Below are 19,623 nucleotides of genomic sequence, written 5' to 3' on the forward strand. Positions count from 1 at the left end.
ACAGATTTCAAACCTAATATTAAACCTTGTTTTCAAGGCCCCACAAATAAGTAGTAATGTGTGTTTGTTACATTTGCAATTAATTCACATTATTTCATTTTGCAGGAGCAGTTAAGTAATCAGAAAGTGGAAGAAGCTATACAGCAGTATGAGAGAGTGTGCAAAGGTCAGGAACAAACCTCTACTTCTAGTACTGAAATGACTAGCAAAATAGTTGCAATAACAATTGGTTTAGTAATTTTCCTCTGAAAATTCTAAAGTAAAGTAAGGGCAACATAAGCTATAACTTTGTCAAAAGAGAAAGTATGGCTTTTCATGAATAACTTAGAAGTGTAAAGTTTATTCTTAGAAATTTAAACATAAATACTCAGTCAAAACTACATTGATCTCTAGGTAATGGCCAGTATTTTGTGAAAAAGACAAAGTTTCTTAGGTTACAATGAAAGGAATAGATTTCTAGACAAAATCATGTGAAGAATATACTTCAAGTAAAATAGTTTTAAAATTAAAAAAAATTTTTTAATAAAGTTTAAAAGAACCATTTAAAATTTTAGCTTCAGATTGTATGTGCTGAATTATGCTTTTTAAACTCAAATTGTATTGATTTTCTTATTTGAAACTTTATAAAAATTTCTTTGTAGATAATATACATATGGTAGGCTTACATGTTCGTGTGGAAAAAGACATGCAGGTTATGATTATTATGATAGTTGTATTAGCTCAAAAGAATGTCACAGTGGCACAGTGCACTTAGGCATGGTCTCTCAAGTGCTCAAATTGCCAGCCTTCATTATTTACACATTTTTGTAGTCTCCTTGCTATTCTCATGCACACTTTGGCACAGAATTCTACCCACTTTTGCCCACCCCTGAATTTCTGTTTGTAAAATTATGCAGATTCCTTTCTTCTCCATAACTCACCCCTTAACAAAAAAATTGCATTTTCAGTTCTTTAAGCTTTCCCTGGCTTCTGCATTTCTTTTTAAACACTGAATGCCATTCACTTAGCTATCTTAGTAAATTGAGATCTAATACATATACCATAAAATCTACCCTTTAAAAGTGTACATTTTAGTGGGCTTAGTATCTTCACAAAGTTGTACAATCCACTACCACTGTCTAATTTCAGAACATTTTCATCATCCCCAAATGAAACCCTGTACCCATTAGCCAGTCCCTGTCAATCACTAACCTGCTTTCTGTCTTTATGGATTTGCCTGTTGTAGACATTTCATTTAAGTTGATTCATGCAACATGTGGCCTTTTGTGTCTGACTTCTTCACTTAGCATGTCTTCAAGTTTCATCCATATCATAGCATGTATCAGTACTTTATTCTTTTTTATGGCCAACTAATATTCCATTATGTGAGTAGATCACTTTTTATTTATATATTAGTTGATGGGCGTTTGGATTGTTTCCACTTCTTGGTGTTTATGAATATGTGTATACAAGTGTTTGGGTGAACACATCCTTTCAGTTTCTTGTGGATACATCTCTAGGAGTGGGACTACTGGATCATGGTAACTGTATGTGTAACTCTTTGAGGAACTGTCAAATTTTTCCACAGTGACCATATTTTTCTATGTTCCTCCCAGCAGTGGATGAGGGTTCCAGTTTCTTCATGATGTTGCTGACACTATTTATTTATTTATTTATTTATTTATTTATTTATTTATTATTTATTTTAAAATGGGAGGACTAATGCTGCCTGATTTTATTTTATTTTATTTTTAAATTTATTTTTAAAATATATCTTGCCCAGCTGGGCATGGCCCGCGGTTGAGCATCGACCTAGGATCCATGAGATCGAGGTTAGATTCCTGGTCAGGGTACATGCCTGGGTTGCGGGCTGCAGCTGATTAATGACTCTTTCATCATTGATATTTCTATCTCTCTCTCCCTCTCCCTTCCTCTCTCTGAAATCAATAAAGATATATTTAAAAAAATGGAAAAAAATAAAATAAAAATAAAATATATCTTTATTGATTTCAGAGAGAGGAAGAGGGAGAGAGAGATAGAAACATCAATGATGAGGAGAGTCATCATTGATTGACTGCCTCCTGCATTCCCCTGACTGGGGATCGAGCCCGCAGCCCTGGGGGAGAGAGAGATAGAAACATCAGTGATGAGGAGAGTCATCATTGATTGGCTGCCTCCTGCATGCCCCTGACTGGGGATCGAGCCCGAAGCCCTGGGCATGTGCCCTGACCAGGAATCGAACTGAGATCTCCTAGATTCTAGATTAATGCTCAACTGCTGAGCCATGCCTGGCCAGGCTATTTTTCATTTTTAAAGTTATAGCTATCTTTATTAGTTTCCTAGAACTGCTGTAACAAAGTACCAAAACTGGGTAGCTTAAAACAACAAAAACTTATTCTCTCACAGTCTTAAGAGCTAGAAATCCAAAATAAAAATATTGAAATGCTTCTTCTGAAGGTTCTAGGAAATAATCTTTTTTTGTCTTTTCTAGCTTCTTGTGGTTAATGGCAATCCTTTGTATTTCTTGGTTTATGTCATTATAACTCCAGTCTGTCTTTGTTTTAACATGGCCGTCTTCCCTCTGGTGTGTCTGTATTGGTGTCTTCTCCTTATGAGTGTTGTCCAAATTTTCCTCTTTGTATAAGGATTTAGGGCCCATCCTAATCCAGTATGACTGTTATTCTTAACTTGATTACCTCTGCAAAGATCCTATTTCCAACTAAGGTCATATTCATAGGGGGTGGACATGAATTTTTGGGGAACACTATTTAGCCTAACATTCTGAGTATAAAGTAGTACCTCATTCATTGTGCTGTTGATTTGCATTTCCCTAATGACTAATGATACTGAGAATCTAGTTTTTAGCAGTTGGCCATTTGCATATCTTCTTTGGAGAAATTTCTGTTAAGTCCATATTAAAATTGGGTTGTCTTTTTATTATGGAGTTGTAAGAGTTCTTTGTATATTCTGGATACTAGACTTTTCTCAGATAAGTGATTTGCAAATGTTTTTTCCCATTCTTTGGGTTGTTCTTCAGTTACTTGATAGTATCCTTTGATGCATAAAAGTTTTTATTTATTTATTTTTAATATATCTTTATTGATTCAGAGAGAGGAAAGGAGAGCAAGAGAGAGAGACAGAAACATCAGTGATGAGAGTCATTGATCGAGCCCGCAACCCGGGCATGTACTCTGACCGGGAATTGAACCCCGATCTCCTGACCCTAGGTCGACGCTCAACCGCCAAGCCACGCCCGATCGGGCTGCATAAAAGTTTTTAATTTTGATGAAGTTCAGTTTACCTATTTTGTTTTGATTGCATGTATTTTAGGTGTCATGTCTAAGAAACTTGCCTATTTCAAAGTCATCTAGGTCTTCTAAGAGCTTATAGTTTTAGCTCTTATATTTTTAGATCATTGATCCATTTTGAGATCATCCATTTGAGTTAATACTGTTTGAGGTAGGTATCTAACTTAATTCTTTTGCATATAGAGATCCAGTTGTCCAAGTACCATTTGCTGAAAAGACTATTCTTTCCTCCACTGCATTGTCTTTAAATCAGTTGACCATGAATATAAGGGTTTATTTCTGGACTTTCAATTTTGTTTCATTGATCTATATGTTTGTCCTTAAGCTGGTATCACACTGTATTAGTACTGTAACTTTATCTAAGTTTTGAAATGGAAAGTGTGAATGTTCCCACTTTTGTTTTTCTTTTGCAAGATTGTTTTGGCTATCTTGAGTTCCTTGGATTTGTACCTGAATTTTAGGGTCAGATTGTCACAATTGTGGGATATTATTTCATTTAGTTAGACCTTCTAGAATTCTTCTCAATGATGGTTTTTAGTTTTCAGTGTATAAGTTTTGCACATTTTTGTTAAGTTATTTCTAAGTATATTATTCTTTGTAATGCTTTTGAAAATTGAATTATTTACTTAATTGATTTGATTATATTGATCTTGTATCCTGTAACTTTGCTGAACTAGTTTATGAACTCTAATAAGGTTTTCTTTATTTTTATTCCTGTTTTGGGGGATTCCTTAAGATTTTCTATATACAAGATATGTCTTCTGCAAGTAGAGACAGTTTTACTTTTCCCTTTCCACTCACTCTGCTTTTTATTTCTCATTCTTGCCATCTCTCCATCCATTCTTGCGAGCATACAAGCATCCATCTTACGTTGAGTATTTGTTTGGTACTTCACATATGCCAGTGCTGCTGTAGGCGTTGAGGGTACAGCAGTGGACAAGACGGAGTTTCTGTCTACCTGGAACTCATGTTCTGTTACAGTTAATAAAAATGTATTTTAGTTTTTAGAAGAAGTCAAGAAATTTGGATATGTGGGTGGAGATGTTAGTAATTTCTAAAGTGTTTACCCTAAATTTTTAGATCTAAGTGTTAAAGAAAAAATAATTGAAGATATGCGAATGACACTGGAAGAACAGGAGCAGACTCAGGTTGAACAGGACCGGGTGCTCGAAGCTAAGGGAGAGGAAGCCGAAAGGCTGGCTGCAGGTAAAACAAGACTGCTTAGATATCTCAGGACACCCCTATATTTTCTTTATTTTCCTGGATTTTTTTTTTTTTTTTAAGTATTGTAGTATTTATAGTAATTCATAATGAAAACGTATCTGGTGTGTTTTTGGAATGTCCTGTCACTTACTGTTTTCCAGTATGATGAAGATTGTTTTATCTAAGTAAAATTATGTGCAGTAAGGAAGGAATAAGGACTTGTTCATAATAACTGGATGATAACTAGTGCAGTGTCCCCCAGATGTTAAGAATAAACTTTCAACTAAGTTTTACCTCTGTCTAGCTCTTAGTATTATCTGGTATAAATACTCTGATTCCATCCTGCAGAACGCAATCACAGTTTTTTTTAATTTTTGAGAATTACCTGAAGTTTTGTGTATAATTAAGACTGACATACATTTAATTTATATTGTGTGTTTTGAGCACTATTCAGTGGGTGCCTGAGAGGTCCTTATAGTTTCTCTTCTCTGAGAGTTTGGAAAGAACTCATAAAAGTGAGTCTCTTAGTGTAGTTCTAATTCTGTCTTGATCTGTGTTCTTTTCTCTTGTGTGTATCCCATGCCACATATCTCTAAATGGTATAACTTTTGCATGTGCTTTGAGAAATAATTGTATGTTTTCAAACAGAATTGGAAAAATTGAAGGAAAAATGCGAAGATCTGGAAACCAAAAGTAATCAAAGGTCAAGTAAAGAATTTGAACATAACACAGATGTGCTTAGTGAACAGCTCAGTAAACTTCAAGATGAGTTACAGGTAGGATTTCATGTATCTGTCTATATTCACTACATTTCTCATGAGAGGAGAATTCACTAAATATTTGTAATTGTTTCATATATGGGTAAAATAATTCCTAGGAAGTGCTATTCTATTGATAGAATTTTTTTGTATACATTGAAATGACATGGGGAAGAAATTCCCAAGATACAAACTAATTGCCAATGAAAATACAGTGTTTGGGTCTTCAGTTTTATATCCTATATATTTAATACTTGAATCACCATGTCTTACCTGTTTTTCTACTCTTGAACTTTTATTCATCAAATACTACTGTGGAGAAGATGACTTTTAGGAAAATTATTTTGATTATTATAAATCTTTTCAATATGTAATTATTAAGTTGGAAAAGAACAGAGTTGTATATCTGGACAGTGGGATATATTTGAAAGCATACTACATAGAAGATATTCTGTTTGGTGTTTATATTTTTTTCCATGGTCAGCTCTAACATACTATGTATAGAATACAACATATGGGGGAAATATGTTTTTAATGGGATTTACCAAATACTGCTTAAAAGTTTGTATATTAGGAGTTGCATTCATAACTAGATTTGAGATGGAAGAAAACATAATAATGATTTTGAAAAGTTAGCTGCATCTAAATTATTTTCTTAAGTTCAGGCTGGGTGTAATTTTAAAGTGGTGGTACTGTTGTTGTTTACTTGGATTTTGAATGTATAAATTAGATGCCTTTGAACCCAATTTGAAAATTACTGGTCAACTGTAGTCTCTGTCCATCTGGTCTCAATGAGTCTTAAACTAATAAATGTTTTCCTGTTGAACACATTATTCTTTACTTGGCATCTTATATATCCAGGAATATTTTATTTTTGGAACCATACAATTAGAAATGACCATCACAAACCAAGTTGTTGTTTTTCTTCTTTTTTTCTGGCTTTTAGGAAGACTTGGGTCTTTGGAACTTTTGCAGGAATTTAAATTGTTTATTTCTTGTTATGCTCACTGATTAAAGCCCTTAAATAATGAACTTCACAGCAAAGTAAAATTTCTAAGGGAAATACTGCTTAAGAAAGCAAACCAGCAATGTTCATTTTATAATCTGAAATAAACTGATTTTGTCATTGTTGAAAGAAAAACACTTTTAAGTTTTTAAAAAGGTAAAAAGTGATGGGTTTTATGAAAATGGTATAAAGATAGATTTCCTGACCACTTAAGCATGTGATAGTTATTTGTACTATTTTTATATATAGGTATCTGAACAGAAATATAAATCTGATAGAAAGAAATGGTTAGATGAAAAAATGATGCTAATCACTCAAGCAAAGGAAGCTGAAAATCTACGAAACAAAGAGATGAAAAAATATGCTGAAGACAGAGAACGTGGTTTAAGGCACCAAAATGAAGTGGTTGGTAGCAATTGTACTTTCTCTTTGATGTATTTCACCTGCTTTCTTTGATTTGTTGAATTTATCTTTGGTATTCTTATCTATCTCTACAAGGTTGACTGTTTTCTTTCTTTCTATTTGTATTGTGAATAAAAAAAGAGCTGTATAATAAACCTGACAAGCTAGCGGGGGGTTAGGGGAGTACATGGCAGGCCTGACAAGCTCAGTGACTAAGAGTGACCACAGGATTCTCTGATCACAAATTCCTAACTGGGCAGGCCATGGTAGGTAGTCTCTTCCCAGGCCCATGGCTTCTTTAACAAAGGTCAGTCTCTAAGTGAGTTCTGTCCATTGTTCTTATGCATCTAGCACAACATACCTTTGAAATGTCAGAGTAGTTTTTTTTTTTTTAGATCCCTTGAATGCACAACTGCAGGCACCAGAGCACAAGACCACCAGAGCAGGAAACCACAGAACCCCTCACTGTTATCTTGTTCCCTGCCTACTATTTCCATGCGCTGTGTATGTTAATTATTAACATTCTGGTACCCACCAATGTAAAATAAGTGTGTTTCTCCATTTAGCTTTTTATGTAATCCTAGAGATATCTCCACTTTGCTTTCTCCTGCCTCCTTAATTGGCCACAATGGATTTCATATAACCTTCCTTACGTTTTTCTCCTTTGACTCTAATGCATAAAAGGAACTGCAGAACTGCCATTCTCCTAAGCATTTTCTCAATCTGTTGAGATCTTGCTTCTAGGCGTGTCCTCAAAAATCTGTCTGAAATAAATGCTTAGAAAACTTTTCTGTAGGTTTGGATGTTCTTTCACTGACAGTAAGATGACTCTTCTGTCCCATTTTATCTTGAAGTTCACTTATGTTCTTATTTTAATTTTTTTCAGTTTATTTATCAAATTGGGAAAATACCTAATTACATTTCTGCCTAGATACAGAACTTAAATTTTCTTCCTTTTGACTGCCACAGGCTTATCCCTACTGTATTGTGAAACTTTTTTTGCATTTTGAACTGGACATTCTACTAACATGGTGTGTATATTTTATCTTATATGCCTATTTTTTCAAGATATACTTTAATTAACGTTTTATCTAATTTCTGGTTAGGAAATACTTACAGCACAGCTGGTGGAAAAAGATAGCAACCTTCAGAAGTGGCGAGAAGAACGGGACCAGTTGGTCGCAGCTTTAGAAATGCAACTGAGAGCACTGATGTCCAGTAACTCACAGAAAGATAATGAAATTGAACAATTAAAAAAAGGGATCACAGCAGAGGCTTCTAAAACAGTCAGTAGAATCTTGTTCTTTCCATGCCTTTTTTAAAAAAATGAACAGTGAAAAATTTCAAAATTGTTTAACTCAAGTTAAAAAAGTAAGTTTTAGTAGATCAGAGGGGAATTAGAGTTTGAAAAATCATTTGGATATTTTTCATGAATTTTGAGTTTTTAGAGTTTATCATAATGATTGGTTCAGAGATAATATTGTCTTCCAAGTAGAGTTGTGAAAATTCAGAGCAGTTGTAAAAGACAGCACAGTTCAGTTTTTACCTCAGTGGAAGTCAATATATGCTTTCATCCCCACGTTTTAATTCAACAGACTCTTTGTTATTTAACAGTTATGGGTAGGTGATATGGAGATGTATTTGACTATTGTTTTTTTATTACATATATATATATTTTATTGATTTCAGAGAGAGGAAGGGAGAGAGAGAAACATCAATGATGAGAGTGATTGATTGGCTGCCTCCTGCCACACCCCCTACTGGGGATCGAGCCCACAACCTGGGCATGTGCCCTGACTTGGAATCGAACTGTGACCTCCTGGTTCATAGGTCAACTCTCAACCACTGAGCCATGCCAGCCAGGCTTGATTTTTAAAAAAAAATACATCTTTATCGATTTCAGGGAGAGGAAGGAGAGGGAGAGAGATATAGAAACATCAGTGGTGAGAGAGTCATTGATCAGCTGCCTCCTGCACAGCCCTGATTGGGGATCGATCCCCCAACGTGGGCATGTGCCCTGACCAGGAATCGAACCCCGATCTCCTGGAACCTAGGTCAGTGCTCAACCGCTGAGCCATGCCTGACAGGGCCAGGCTTGACTTTTGATTTTTATGGTAGTGATGAGAAGGCCCACATTGGAATTTATCAAGTTTAAAAATGTAGTCTAATACTTCTTTATAGATCCCTTAAGTCGTGTTTAGGAATAGAATATAACCTATGACCGAGAAAATGGGATGAACAGTGTGCAGCAGGAAAAGGTTTAGTTATCAATATGTTCTTTTCTACTATAATGCTATGGTTGCATTTCCAAGACTCTAGTTTTTTAAAATTGTGTTACCAAAGTTCAGATCCCAACTTAGTATGGATGTTGGTCATGGCATTTTCTATTTCCTCATCCGGAAAGTAGAAATAATGATTCTTGACAAATCTAACTCAAGAGTTACAATGAAAGTGAAATGAGAGAATATATGTTAAAACACCTTGGAAGTTGAAAGTAATCTTTCAGATTCTCTTTATATCAAACTCAGAAGTGGTTGGAAAATTGTCCAGCCTTTCCTGAGTCTCTGAGGATGAAAGAGAGGAGAAAGGAGAGTTGCACGGTCATTGAAGAAGTCTTTGATTACTTCCCTTATTTAGTCCATCCAAATCTTTTATAATCTTTAGGTGAAGTATTTTAATTTATTTTCGGTTACAATGCCTTGTGCTTTAATATTTACTTTAGGAAAAACAAACCATGGATATCAAGCCCAGACATATGAGTTCAACAGATCTTGGTGGAGTTGAAACTGAACCTCAATCAGCAGGTTTTGAAATTTCCAGCAATGAAGTGGAGGTGGGCATTTGGTAACAACAAATCCTATTGGTCATGGAGGCCAGCCCAGATTCCAGGAAGAGAGAATGAAATTCTCTCTCTCAATGGGGAGAGTAGCAGAGAATTTGCAGCAAACTTTAAGCTACTATAGACTGGGTGCTTATTAAAAATTCTAGACTCTTTCCTTGGAGAGTTCGGATTTAGTAGGTTTGTGGTAGGGTCCAAGAACCTTTTAAACAAATTCTCTAGAAAATTATTAGGATCATACTGGGAAATACTGATCTCTGTTTCCCTTGATTTTATTTTTTAAATTAAAAAAAAAAAATCTTTATTGATTTCAGAGAGAGGAAAGGAGAGGGAGAGAGATAGAAACATCAATGATGAGAGTCATTGATCAGCTGCCTCCTGCATGCCTCCAACTGGGGATCGAGCCCGCAACCTGGGCATGTGCCCTGGCCAGGAACCGAACCCCAATCGCCTGGATCCTATGTCAATGCTCAACTGCTGAGCTACGCCCGGCCGGGCTCCCTTGATTTTAACATACCATGTGTAAGCTTGGAGAGGGTGGATAATTCATTAGGTCCTTGCTCTGGAGAGTTGGACCCAAGCACACTTTTTATCTTTTTAAATTCATTGTCTTTAATAGGTATTTGAGAGAGTTAATTTTTTGCAATTTATAAATTTATATTCTGCAAATAAGCCTTGTTTTCATTTTTAATTCTGTTATAGGATGAATTTGTAGTCCTTGACTCTTGTGAAGTGTCAACAGAAAATAATGAAACAACTCGATTTCCAAAACCTGAGTTAGAGATTCAGTTTACACCTTTACGGCCAAACAAAATGGCAGTGAAGCACCCTGGTTGTACCTTACCAGTAACGGTTAAGATTTCCAAGGCTCGGAAGAGGAAGAGTAATGAAATGGAGGAGGTAAATACTTACCTGATGAGTGAATTTAATAGGCAAACATTATTGTTGAGCTCAGTCATAATAAATAGTTAAACTCTGCCTTCCTATTCATAAACACTGCTGTTAGAGACCAAAGTCATAATTTATGGCATATTCTATACTCTTTAAGAATATCACTATAGTTTAATAGTCCTCAAACAAAAGCTTATGGATATTAAAATATATAGCTTACCCTATTTTGGTGAAGTTGTGATAGGTCAAATGGTGATGGGTTTTATTGGAGAGCTATTTCGATATATCAGTTCTGTTCAAACTTAGTCACTTTCTCTCCAGTGGGAGAGAAAAATGGTTGATAAAAGAAAGGGTTCTCTTGCTTGAGTATAGTCTTTGTTATTTAACTAAAATCTTAGGTCTTCGTTGTTATAACTCTATGTATGGTCTCTTTTAGAAGAGAAATTCTTTTCCTAATACCCAGTATATTAAAATTTGGACCTCTGTTTAGTGGTAGGCTAAAAACTGTTTACTTATTTTTACTGCAGCTTGTGATTGTAGGGTTATCAAACCCTCTACCATGTCACATAAACTTTCTGACCCTTAGTTTACTACTTTTGGAAATAAAAGAATAAATATAGTATGTTTAAAATGCTTAGTTTTTGTTCCACATGTTGTAGATAGGTAATAAATGGTAATGTTTAGTTTAAAAGTAACTTGTTTTAAGTTTAAAACTAATTATTAGCTCTCCAGCACAATAACTTTATCTTCAACATTTTTTTTACTCCTTTAAATAAAGAGTTCAGTATTTTCAAGCTGGTGGAAGAGCAGAAATAGTATTAACCATACTTCTGAGGCTCTCTGTCAGGTAATAAATTTGCTAATTGAATATTGTTTAGTATATTTCCTGCTACACCTAAAACACCTTTAGAGGTTGTTTTGTAGAGCCGTAGTTAACTTTTATTATGTATTTAAGTTATATTTAATACATTTTAGATACATTAAAATACGAAGTATTTTAATTTTATCATCTATATTGACTTTTCCTTGATTTATTTTTTCAAGGGAAAAGGAAAATTTCTTGTGTACACAGAGTGTTAAAATACAATTATTTATTTTACTGTTGGTTTATACTCTCCTATATACTTACGTGTATTTCAGAATAGACATACAGACTGTTGTAGGCAAATCACGTAAAACTTTAAAGTTTTTATTGATTTTGCTAGCTTTTCACTGCTGTAATAAACAGCGGTCCTCATGAAAAATCATATATACAGTGTTATATTCTGTTCATTGAAGACTCCCAAGCTCTCTTTATCGAACACTACAAGTGCGATGAAGTTACAGTCCGTCCTCTTTGTTTGCTTCCCATGATGCCATCTGCCTTCCCCTTTAAGGAAGTCTGCTTCTTGTGACGCTAATGACTTCTACTTGGTGACTGGAATTCTGATGTTCAGTCATGATCTTTTTTCTGCTTCTCTTCTTGCCTTTCCGCCTCCCTTTTCATGCTTATAATATAGATATAACTAGGATTTGTATCAGTTTAGTTCAGTTAACAATACTACAAAAGGCTTTTCCTAAGATGTCATGCCTATTTAATAGGGAAGACAGAGTGTATTTCTTAATTTTCACATTTCACCTGTGTTTATACTGAAGATTTTTATTTGTTTTTATTTTGTTTTGTTTTCAGTGCTTCCAAATTTCAGTTAGAGGTCTTAGATCATAGATGCTTTGCAGGATTTGGGGTTGAGGAAAGGGCAGGTGTATTGCTGTGCTGTATTTTAAAAATGGGGCTCAAATGAAAGATATTCTTCCTTCTAATCTTTTTTATTTAGCTCATAATTTCATTACATATGGTGTGTTTTGGAATACTCATACCTTCAATCATTTTGCAAATGTATTAAATCATCACATTGTGTACCTTAAACTTACATATATTATATCTCAGTAATATTTCAATAAAATTGGGGAAAAGTTTATACTTTCAGTCAGGGTTTGTCAACTTCAGCACTACTGACATTTGGGACTAGATATCTCTTTCTTTAAGAAGGCTGTCCTGTGCATCGTCGGGGTATTTAGTAGCATTCTAACCTCTACCCACTAGTTGCCAGTAAAACTCCACTTCCCCCAGCAGTGACAACCAAAAATATATCCAGACATTGCCAATGTCCCCTGCGATCAAAAGTTGCCTGGGTTAAGAACCATTATCTTCCCTCCTCCTCCCTTCCCCCCTCCCCCCTCCCCTCCTCCCCTCTTTTCTCTCTTTTCTCCCTCCCCCTCTCTCCCTCTCCCCCCCTCTCTTCCTCCCTCCCTCCCTCTCTCTTTCATTGAGTCCAGAGAAAGAAAATATTGTCAGGAAATTAACCAGTGCTGAAATATATTATCTTTTAGGAGTTGGTGAAATGTGAAAATAAGAAAAATACTACACCTCGAACTAATTTGAAGTCCCCTATTTCTGAGCATAGAAATTCTTCTGTCAAAAAGGAACAAAAGGTTTGTCTTTTATTTTTCCAAAATTGACCATTCTAATAATTTATATGTATAAAGTAGAAGATGAAAATAAAGATGCCAAATTTGATTAGTAATTTTTCAGTTTTGTCCACTTATACTTCATGTATCTTCCATTTCCATTCATCTGATTCAGCTTAGAATGTAAGCTTTAGCAGGCACGTCTTGGTGTGTTCGCTTATCACTTAGCACAATGCCCGTCATGCTCACTTTGCCATTCTCTGACCTTTTTATCCTTCTCATATTCACCTGAGGATATGTCCATTGATTTGAGAGAGAGAGAGAGAGAGAGAGAAACATCCATCAATTGGCTCCCATATTCGCCTGGCTGGGAATTGAACCCACAACCTTTGGTGCAAGGGACGGTGCTCCAACCATCTGAGACACCTGGCCAGGGCTCTCCTCATATTCTTAATCGCAAATTCCCTGTCTGAGAATTCATAACCTGTGTCTGGATGTAATATTTCCTTCTAACATTCCTCGTCAACAATAACAAAAAATGTTTGTTTATTAGATTTCCACACGGTCGCCATCTCAGAAAACATATTCTTTACGGAGTCAGGCATCTGCAATTAATGTAAACTTGGCTGCTAAGAAAAAAGAAGGAACACTACAGAAATTTGGAGACTTCTTACAACATTCTCCGGCAATTCTTCAATCAAAAGGTTTGCAGAAAATTAATTAGATGCCCTTTAATGTTAGGTATAGGACATTTTCTAATATCTGATTGGTATGTAAACTCAACAATAGTGATTATTGTATTTCAGGTATACAATGTCCTATGTTAGGTACTGTGGGAGGAAACATGAACGGATGCTATGCCTAGGTGTCCACTATGTAGTGAAGAAACACTATATTTAAGTAATTGATCCAGAGCAGGCTGCTTAATGTGGTTATAGAGATACAAGCAAAGTGCTGTGGTAGTATTGGAGGGAAATGAGCTATTGTAATTCAGGGCTATGGGAAGATTTTAAAGAAGAGATGGGATTTAGTCTAGTACTGAAATGTTGGCAGGATTACACCTGCTAGTGCTAACCACTGTTAGTATCATGGTATATATTCTTCTTTGTTTTTTTCTTTATATAAACATTACCTATTCATATATCAAAAACATATACTTCTATAAATTCCTATTGCGTTTAGTTGCTTAATGCTTTTTCCTTAGCCACATTAATACCTGTGTATTAATATAAGCTCAGATGTACACTCTCTATACCTGTATACATAAACAAAAACTTACACGTATATGCACAGGCACACACATACACCCACCAGCAGGAACAGTTTTGACACAGGTAGAGTGCCACGGAAGTATAGGGAATGTGCAGGCTATTCCAGGTAGCAGTGGACGTCTGGCATGTAGATTGTGGAGAAATAATTGGAGGTAGGGGCAGGTGGAGGAGTGGGTTTTCATGAGATTACCTGAGTGGTAGCAATAGTATAAATGGGAGAGTGGCGGTGAGGAGAATAGGGAGGGGTAGGGACTATAAAGGCAGAGGACAGTTGAATTGAATTAGGTAGGTTGTGTAAAAGTAATTTCTTTAAAAACTTACCCAGAGGTTCCCAAACTTTCTTGGTTCATAGTGCCCTTAATAATAACTTAGTAATTGTTTCATTGTGCTCCTGCACCCAGAGAAACACCTAATAGTCCCATCCATTTAGTACTTAAGGCCAAACTACCACTAAAAGTTCAGCCTCTGAAAATCCAGGTTGCAAAGGTAAGTCAGCATCGAAAGGAATGTAATGCAATGTTACTTTGAAACTGAACTACCTTGCGCTATTGTCATGTTAGTATCCAGAGCAGGCTGCTGAATGTAGTTCAGAGATGTAGAGTGGACCTGTGCTCCTGGGAGCTACTACCACATCTCTCAGTGCACAGTTTGGGAACTTCAAACTTACCAGATCCATGTGTATATATTTTTCAAAAAATACATCATTTTAAGGTATAGTTTGTATAGGCATAGAAAATATCTGGAGGGCATATAGCAAACTGTTAACCCTTTGTCTACTCTGAGCCACCAAAGCTTTTTTACCATTCCGGTCGTATGCTCTCAGCCACCACAGCAAGGAACCGTACGAATCTTAACTCTTCATTCATGTATCAGTTCATAATTTCTCTGAAAGCTCGTAATTCCGACCAGTACGACACCTATGTCCAAATTTAATACTATTGCAAAGGGTTAAATGTCTAAATTAGGAGAAGCAGAACTTGTTATGTTAGATCGTTATATATTTTATTTAAATTATATTGACAGTCACTTTGATGTTAAAAGGAAATGTGTTTAGAAGGAGAGGGAGGTACCCCCATATGGTAATTGACTCCGTTACTTGGTTGACTCAGCTCCTTAACAGCTTCCCTACCTGTACACCTGGTGTGGATTTTTTTTTTTAAAGCTTATTTCTAGGAATACAAGATATCCCTATTTCGGATTGTAATTACAGTACATATCTATTGTTGATCAGTTGGAAATATAGGAGGAAAAAAGAAAATTGAGATTAATTCTTGAAATTCTGCTGCTCTGATAACCACTGTTAATTCATTACTTGGTATCATTGGTCTTCCAATTTCTTTCTTATTGCCTGTCTCCTACCCATTCCATACCTGGCAGACATAGTGATCTTTTCAAAGTGCAAATGGAATTATTTAAGCTATAATTTTTTGTTTTCTTTTTCACTGGAATAAAAGCGCCACAAGTGCAAAGTGTGTGGTTCACATTCCCAGCTTTAGTATAGTAGCTGGCACATAGTAGCAGAGTTTGGTGGCCCCAGGCCAAAATCCTGTGGTGGTTTTTGTTTTTGTTTTTAAGGCTGACCATGGGCAATTGCAGACCATGGGCTTTACCTGTTAGGCCTCATGGAGGAAAGCTGCCCTCCCCACACCAAACTTATACACAGACAATGCATTGCAAGGACTCAGGCACCATCTAGCTGTGCTCTTGTACATAACTGGACTCCTACCTATGTGCCTTCATTTGGAGCCTCTTTATTGGGGGCCTTCAGTAGAGAACTTCCTCAGGTGCCTCTGCTGAAAACCTTAGGACAGGGAATGGGAGGCAGCCTTGAAGACACCTTTTTCCACTCCAACTCTATTTTTCACTTCTAGCCCTTCCCCCTGGCCTCCAGCCCCAAGGTCCATAAAACTGCAAGTGCATCCTTGCTGGTTTGGCTCAGTGGATAGTGTCACCCTTGGACTAAAGGGTCCCAGCTTCGATTCCACACACTGTTGTATGGGAAAATATGGAAGAGGAGTGGGTGGGAGCTGGTGATTTCTCAGGTTTAGCTTCTTATTCTGTTGCTGTAAGTAGTTAAAGGCTTGAGTGTTACTTACATTTCGCTTGTCTTAATTGGATATTCTGACATCTGGCAGCTCAGCTCTCTCAGTCTCAGCTCAGCCTTTGACAAGTAAACCCTCAATTTAGTTTATTTCCTTAAATGTGTTTACTATTTAAAAAAATATAGTTTATCCCATGTAATGGATTTTTTTATCCATTTTTTTCCCCAAATGGAAATATATTTTCTATTAAAATCAATATGTGTCTGTTAAAAAATAAAACAAATGTACAAAGTAAGAAATTTAAAAATTTCTGTTCCACTTCCGAGAAACAATCAACTGTTAACAATTTGCTTTCTATCTCCTACTCTGTGTGTGTGTGTGTTAACTCTAAGTAAAGGGCTCACAATTACAAACTACCTTTATTGAATATTCATATGCACATCTTTACATGTGAGTACTGAACTAGATCTACCCCCTTATTTTTAATGCTACATGGCCCACTATATATGTATCTTGCTGTTTTGTTTTACATAGCACACACCTCTTTCAAGTCATTGAACACACCTGAGTTTTACTGTGTGGTACTACAATTTACTGGTCAAATGATATTTTACTTATTGGTTTTTGCTCTTAATAATCATTTCATGTGTTTATTAGGCATTTAATTTTTTTCTTTGTGAATTGTCTATTCATGTCTTTTCACCATTTATAAATTACAGTGGTTTTCTTTTTAATTTGGTATGTTTTTTCTTAATTAAGAATTTTAAACCTTTGGAGTTAGAAAATTATTTATTTCAGGATTTAACTAATATATATTTTTTCATAGCAAAGAAGATAATTGAGACAATGAGCTCTTCAAAGCTCTCAAATGAAGAAGTAAGTAAAGAAAATGTATCTCGACCAAAACGGGCCAAGCGGAAATTATACACAAGTGAAATTTCATCTCCTATTGATATATCTGGCCAGGTGGTAAGCTACTATTTCAGTTTTCTTAAACTTAAAACTGTTCAGATTATTTTAAATTCTGAAATATTCATAACAATTCAAATTTTATAATAGTTTGAATTTTTATTCTTCAGATCAGATTCCTTAAAACATGCTTTAAATGTTATACTTTTGATATCAAATGTGTTAAATTTATAGTAATTAAATATAAATGTAGCATTAATGCATATAAATTTCATGCATTTACATTTAAAAACTAATCGGAGGAATTTTAATTTAACCAATAGAATATCACTGTTTGGTAATTTATTTGCCTCTAACATCTATTTTTCTTATTATCTTTATCACAGCGTTGTACAAATCTGGGCCTTAGCGTGCCTGGTAAAATATAGAATTGACATTCAGTCATTTCCTCCCACCTTCCCTCAGCCTCCCAGGTTCTATTGAGAAAAGACTGCAGTTTGTCACCATGACTTTATGACTCATTCTCCTCACTCAGAACAGGCTGTGCTGTTACAGGGAAAGTTCTAATTTTTTATCAGGCTTATATTTGCCTAGTGGATGAAAGTGAAAATAGAAAAGTAATTAAAGGAAAAGCCTTTAGCAGGAAGTAGCCAAGAAAAATCAAGGGAGAGAGTCTTTGCAACAGTAGCTGTCAGATATAAGGTAGACACTTAAATGCAAGTGGTGAAGAATTGGAGTCAGTTAGGACATGCTGTGAGAAGCCCTGTTCTCTTTATCACTTTTTATCATCTGTCTGATTAGTACATACTTTCCTCCCCTTGGCTGAATTATTTCTTTTTTAGTTGCAATATAATGCTCTTCCAACTTTCTAAGTTATATAGTTGTTGCTGCGAAAGATCATTTCTTTCTTTCTTTTTTTTTTTTAATATATCTTTATTGATTTCATAGAGAGGAAAGGAGAGGGAGAGAGATAGAAACATCAATGATGAGAGAGTCATTGATCGACTGCCTCCTACACGCCCCCGACTGGGGATCGAGCCCGCAACCTGGGCATGTGCCCTGACGGGGACTCAAAGCCCGATCGCCTGGATCCTGGGTCAACACTCAACCGCTGAGCCACGCCCAGCCGGGCGAAAGATCATTTCTTAAAAATGATTTGGGTCATGTGTCTCCAAACATTTTAGTAATTATTTCAAGCTGTATATGTCCTGAATTTAATAAAGAATGTAATTATTTTAATTATAGAATTATTTAGTATTTAAATAATCTTCTACAAAATCCTTTTTTTTTTTTGCTAGAAGATAGTATTGTATACCTGTAGTCCAAGAAGACAAAAAAATATAATGTACCTATTATTTCAGTTAATAAGCATGTGAACATATTTTACTAATTATAAATAAGCTTTTATTTTTATTTTTATTAAAAAATCGGGTAATTGTTAATTTCAGATTTTGATGGATCATAAAGTGAAGGAAAGTGATCATCAGATTCTCAAACGACGACTTCGAACTAAAACAGCCAAATAAACCACTATGGAGAATGTTTTAATATAAATTTTATATTCATAATCATTGTAACTTGCATCCTGGCTTAAAGATAGTTGTATATATTATGGCCTTAAATCCCTCTGTATATACATTGCTATTTTATACATAGTGTAATTTTAATTCAATAAAGAAAATAAGTCAACAATAAATTTACATGTCTGTTTTTCTGAGGCTTTTTTAGAATAGCTTCTTTTAAAACCATATGTATTGTTCTGTTATCCCAGGCATGGAGTCAGTGAGGATATTACGAAAGATGGTATTATTTTTGTTTGTTTTTCTAGACATAGATGTCACAGGTCAGTTATTTTGTTTACTTATATTTAACAGTGTCTTATGAATTATTTTTACTCTGTTAGGAAATACAACTGATTTTACATATGTTTGGATTATAGTTAAGATCCAGGGAGTAAGTGTGTACAGATTTCCTGTTGCCAAAATATGTATAGTAGTCCCCCCTTACCCATAGGTTTGCTTTTCTTGGTTTCAGTTGCCTGGGTCAACTGCAGTTCAAAAATATTAAATGGAAAGTTTCAGAAATAAACAATTCCTAAGTGCACCATTCTGAGTAGCACCATGAAATCTCACACTGTCCTGTTCTATCCCACCCCATCCCATCCGATGTGACTCATCCCTTTGTCCAGCATATTCACGCTGTATACTCCATTAGTCATCAGTAGACCTCTTGGTTATCAAATGGACTGTCGCAGTATCACAGCGCTTGTGTTCATAACCCTTCTTTTACTTAATAATGGCTTCAAAGTGCAAGATGCTGGCAATTCGGATATGCCAAAGAGAGGCTGTAAAGTGCTTTCTTTAAGTGAAAAGGTGGAAGTTTCAACTTAATAAAGGAAAGAAGAAGAAAATTGTATGCTGAGGTTGCTAAGATCTACGGTAAGGACAAATGTAGTAAAATTGTAAGAAGGAAAAAGAAGTCGCTAGTTTTGCTGTCATACCTCAAGCTGCAAAAGTTTTGGTCACATGGAAAATGCATTAAATTGTGTGTGGAAGACGTGAACAGAA

General features: G+C 35.4%; 1 protein-coding gene across 3 annotated transcripts in view; it reads left to right on the top strand.

The window, feature by feature from the left end:
• Positions 1-18,749, top strand: part of KIF20B (kinesin family member 20B) — a 54,213-nt gene extending 35,464 nt beyond the window's left edge. For 2 of the 3 annotated variants that reach the window (XM_081158670.1, XM_081158671.1), the window contains exons 24-34: positions 106-166; positions 4,368-4,493; positions 5,139-5,266; positions 6,504-6,659; positions 7,763-7,942; positions 9,379-9,489; positions 10,198-10,395; positions 12,757-12,858; positions 13,388-13,538; positions 16,974-17,116; positions 18,505-18,749. In XM_081158670.1, coding sequence (XP_081014796.1) covers positions 106-166; positions 4,368-4,493; positions 5,139-5,266; positions 6,504-6,659; positions 7,763-7,942; positions 9,379-9,489; positions 10,198-10,395; positions 12,757-12,858; positions 13,388-13,538; positions 16,974-17,116; positions 18,505-18,582 — 1,434 coding nt within the window. In that variant the 3' untranslated portion in view covers positions 18,583-18,749. Of the gene's footprint in view, positions 1-105; positions 167-4,367; positions 4,494-5,138; positions 5,267-6,503; positions 6,660-7,762; positions 7,943-9,378; positions 9,490-10,197; positions 10,396-11,164; positions 11,234-12,756; positions 12,859-13,387; positions 13,539-16,973; positions 17,117-18,504 lie in introns of all 3 variants that reach the window. The other variant, XM_081158672.1, reaches the window with a different exon arrangement.
• Positions 18,750-19,623: the final 874 nt, after the last annotated feature.

The sequence above is a fragment of the Miniopterus schreibersii genome, assembly GCF_964146895.1.
Source record: "Miniopterus schreibersii genome assembly, chromosome: 14".
Lineage (NCBI taxonomy): Eukaryota > Metazoa > Chordata > Mammalia > Chiroptera > Miniopteridae > Miniopterus > Miniopterus schreibersii.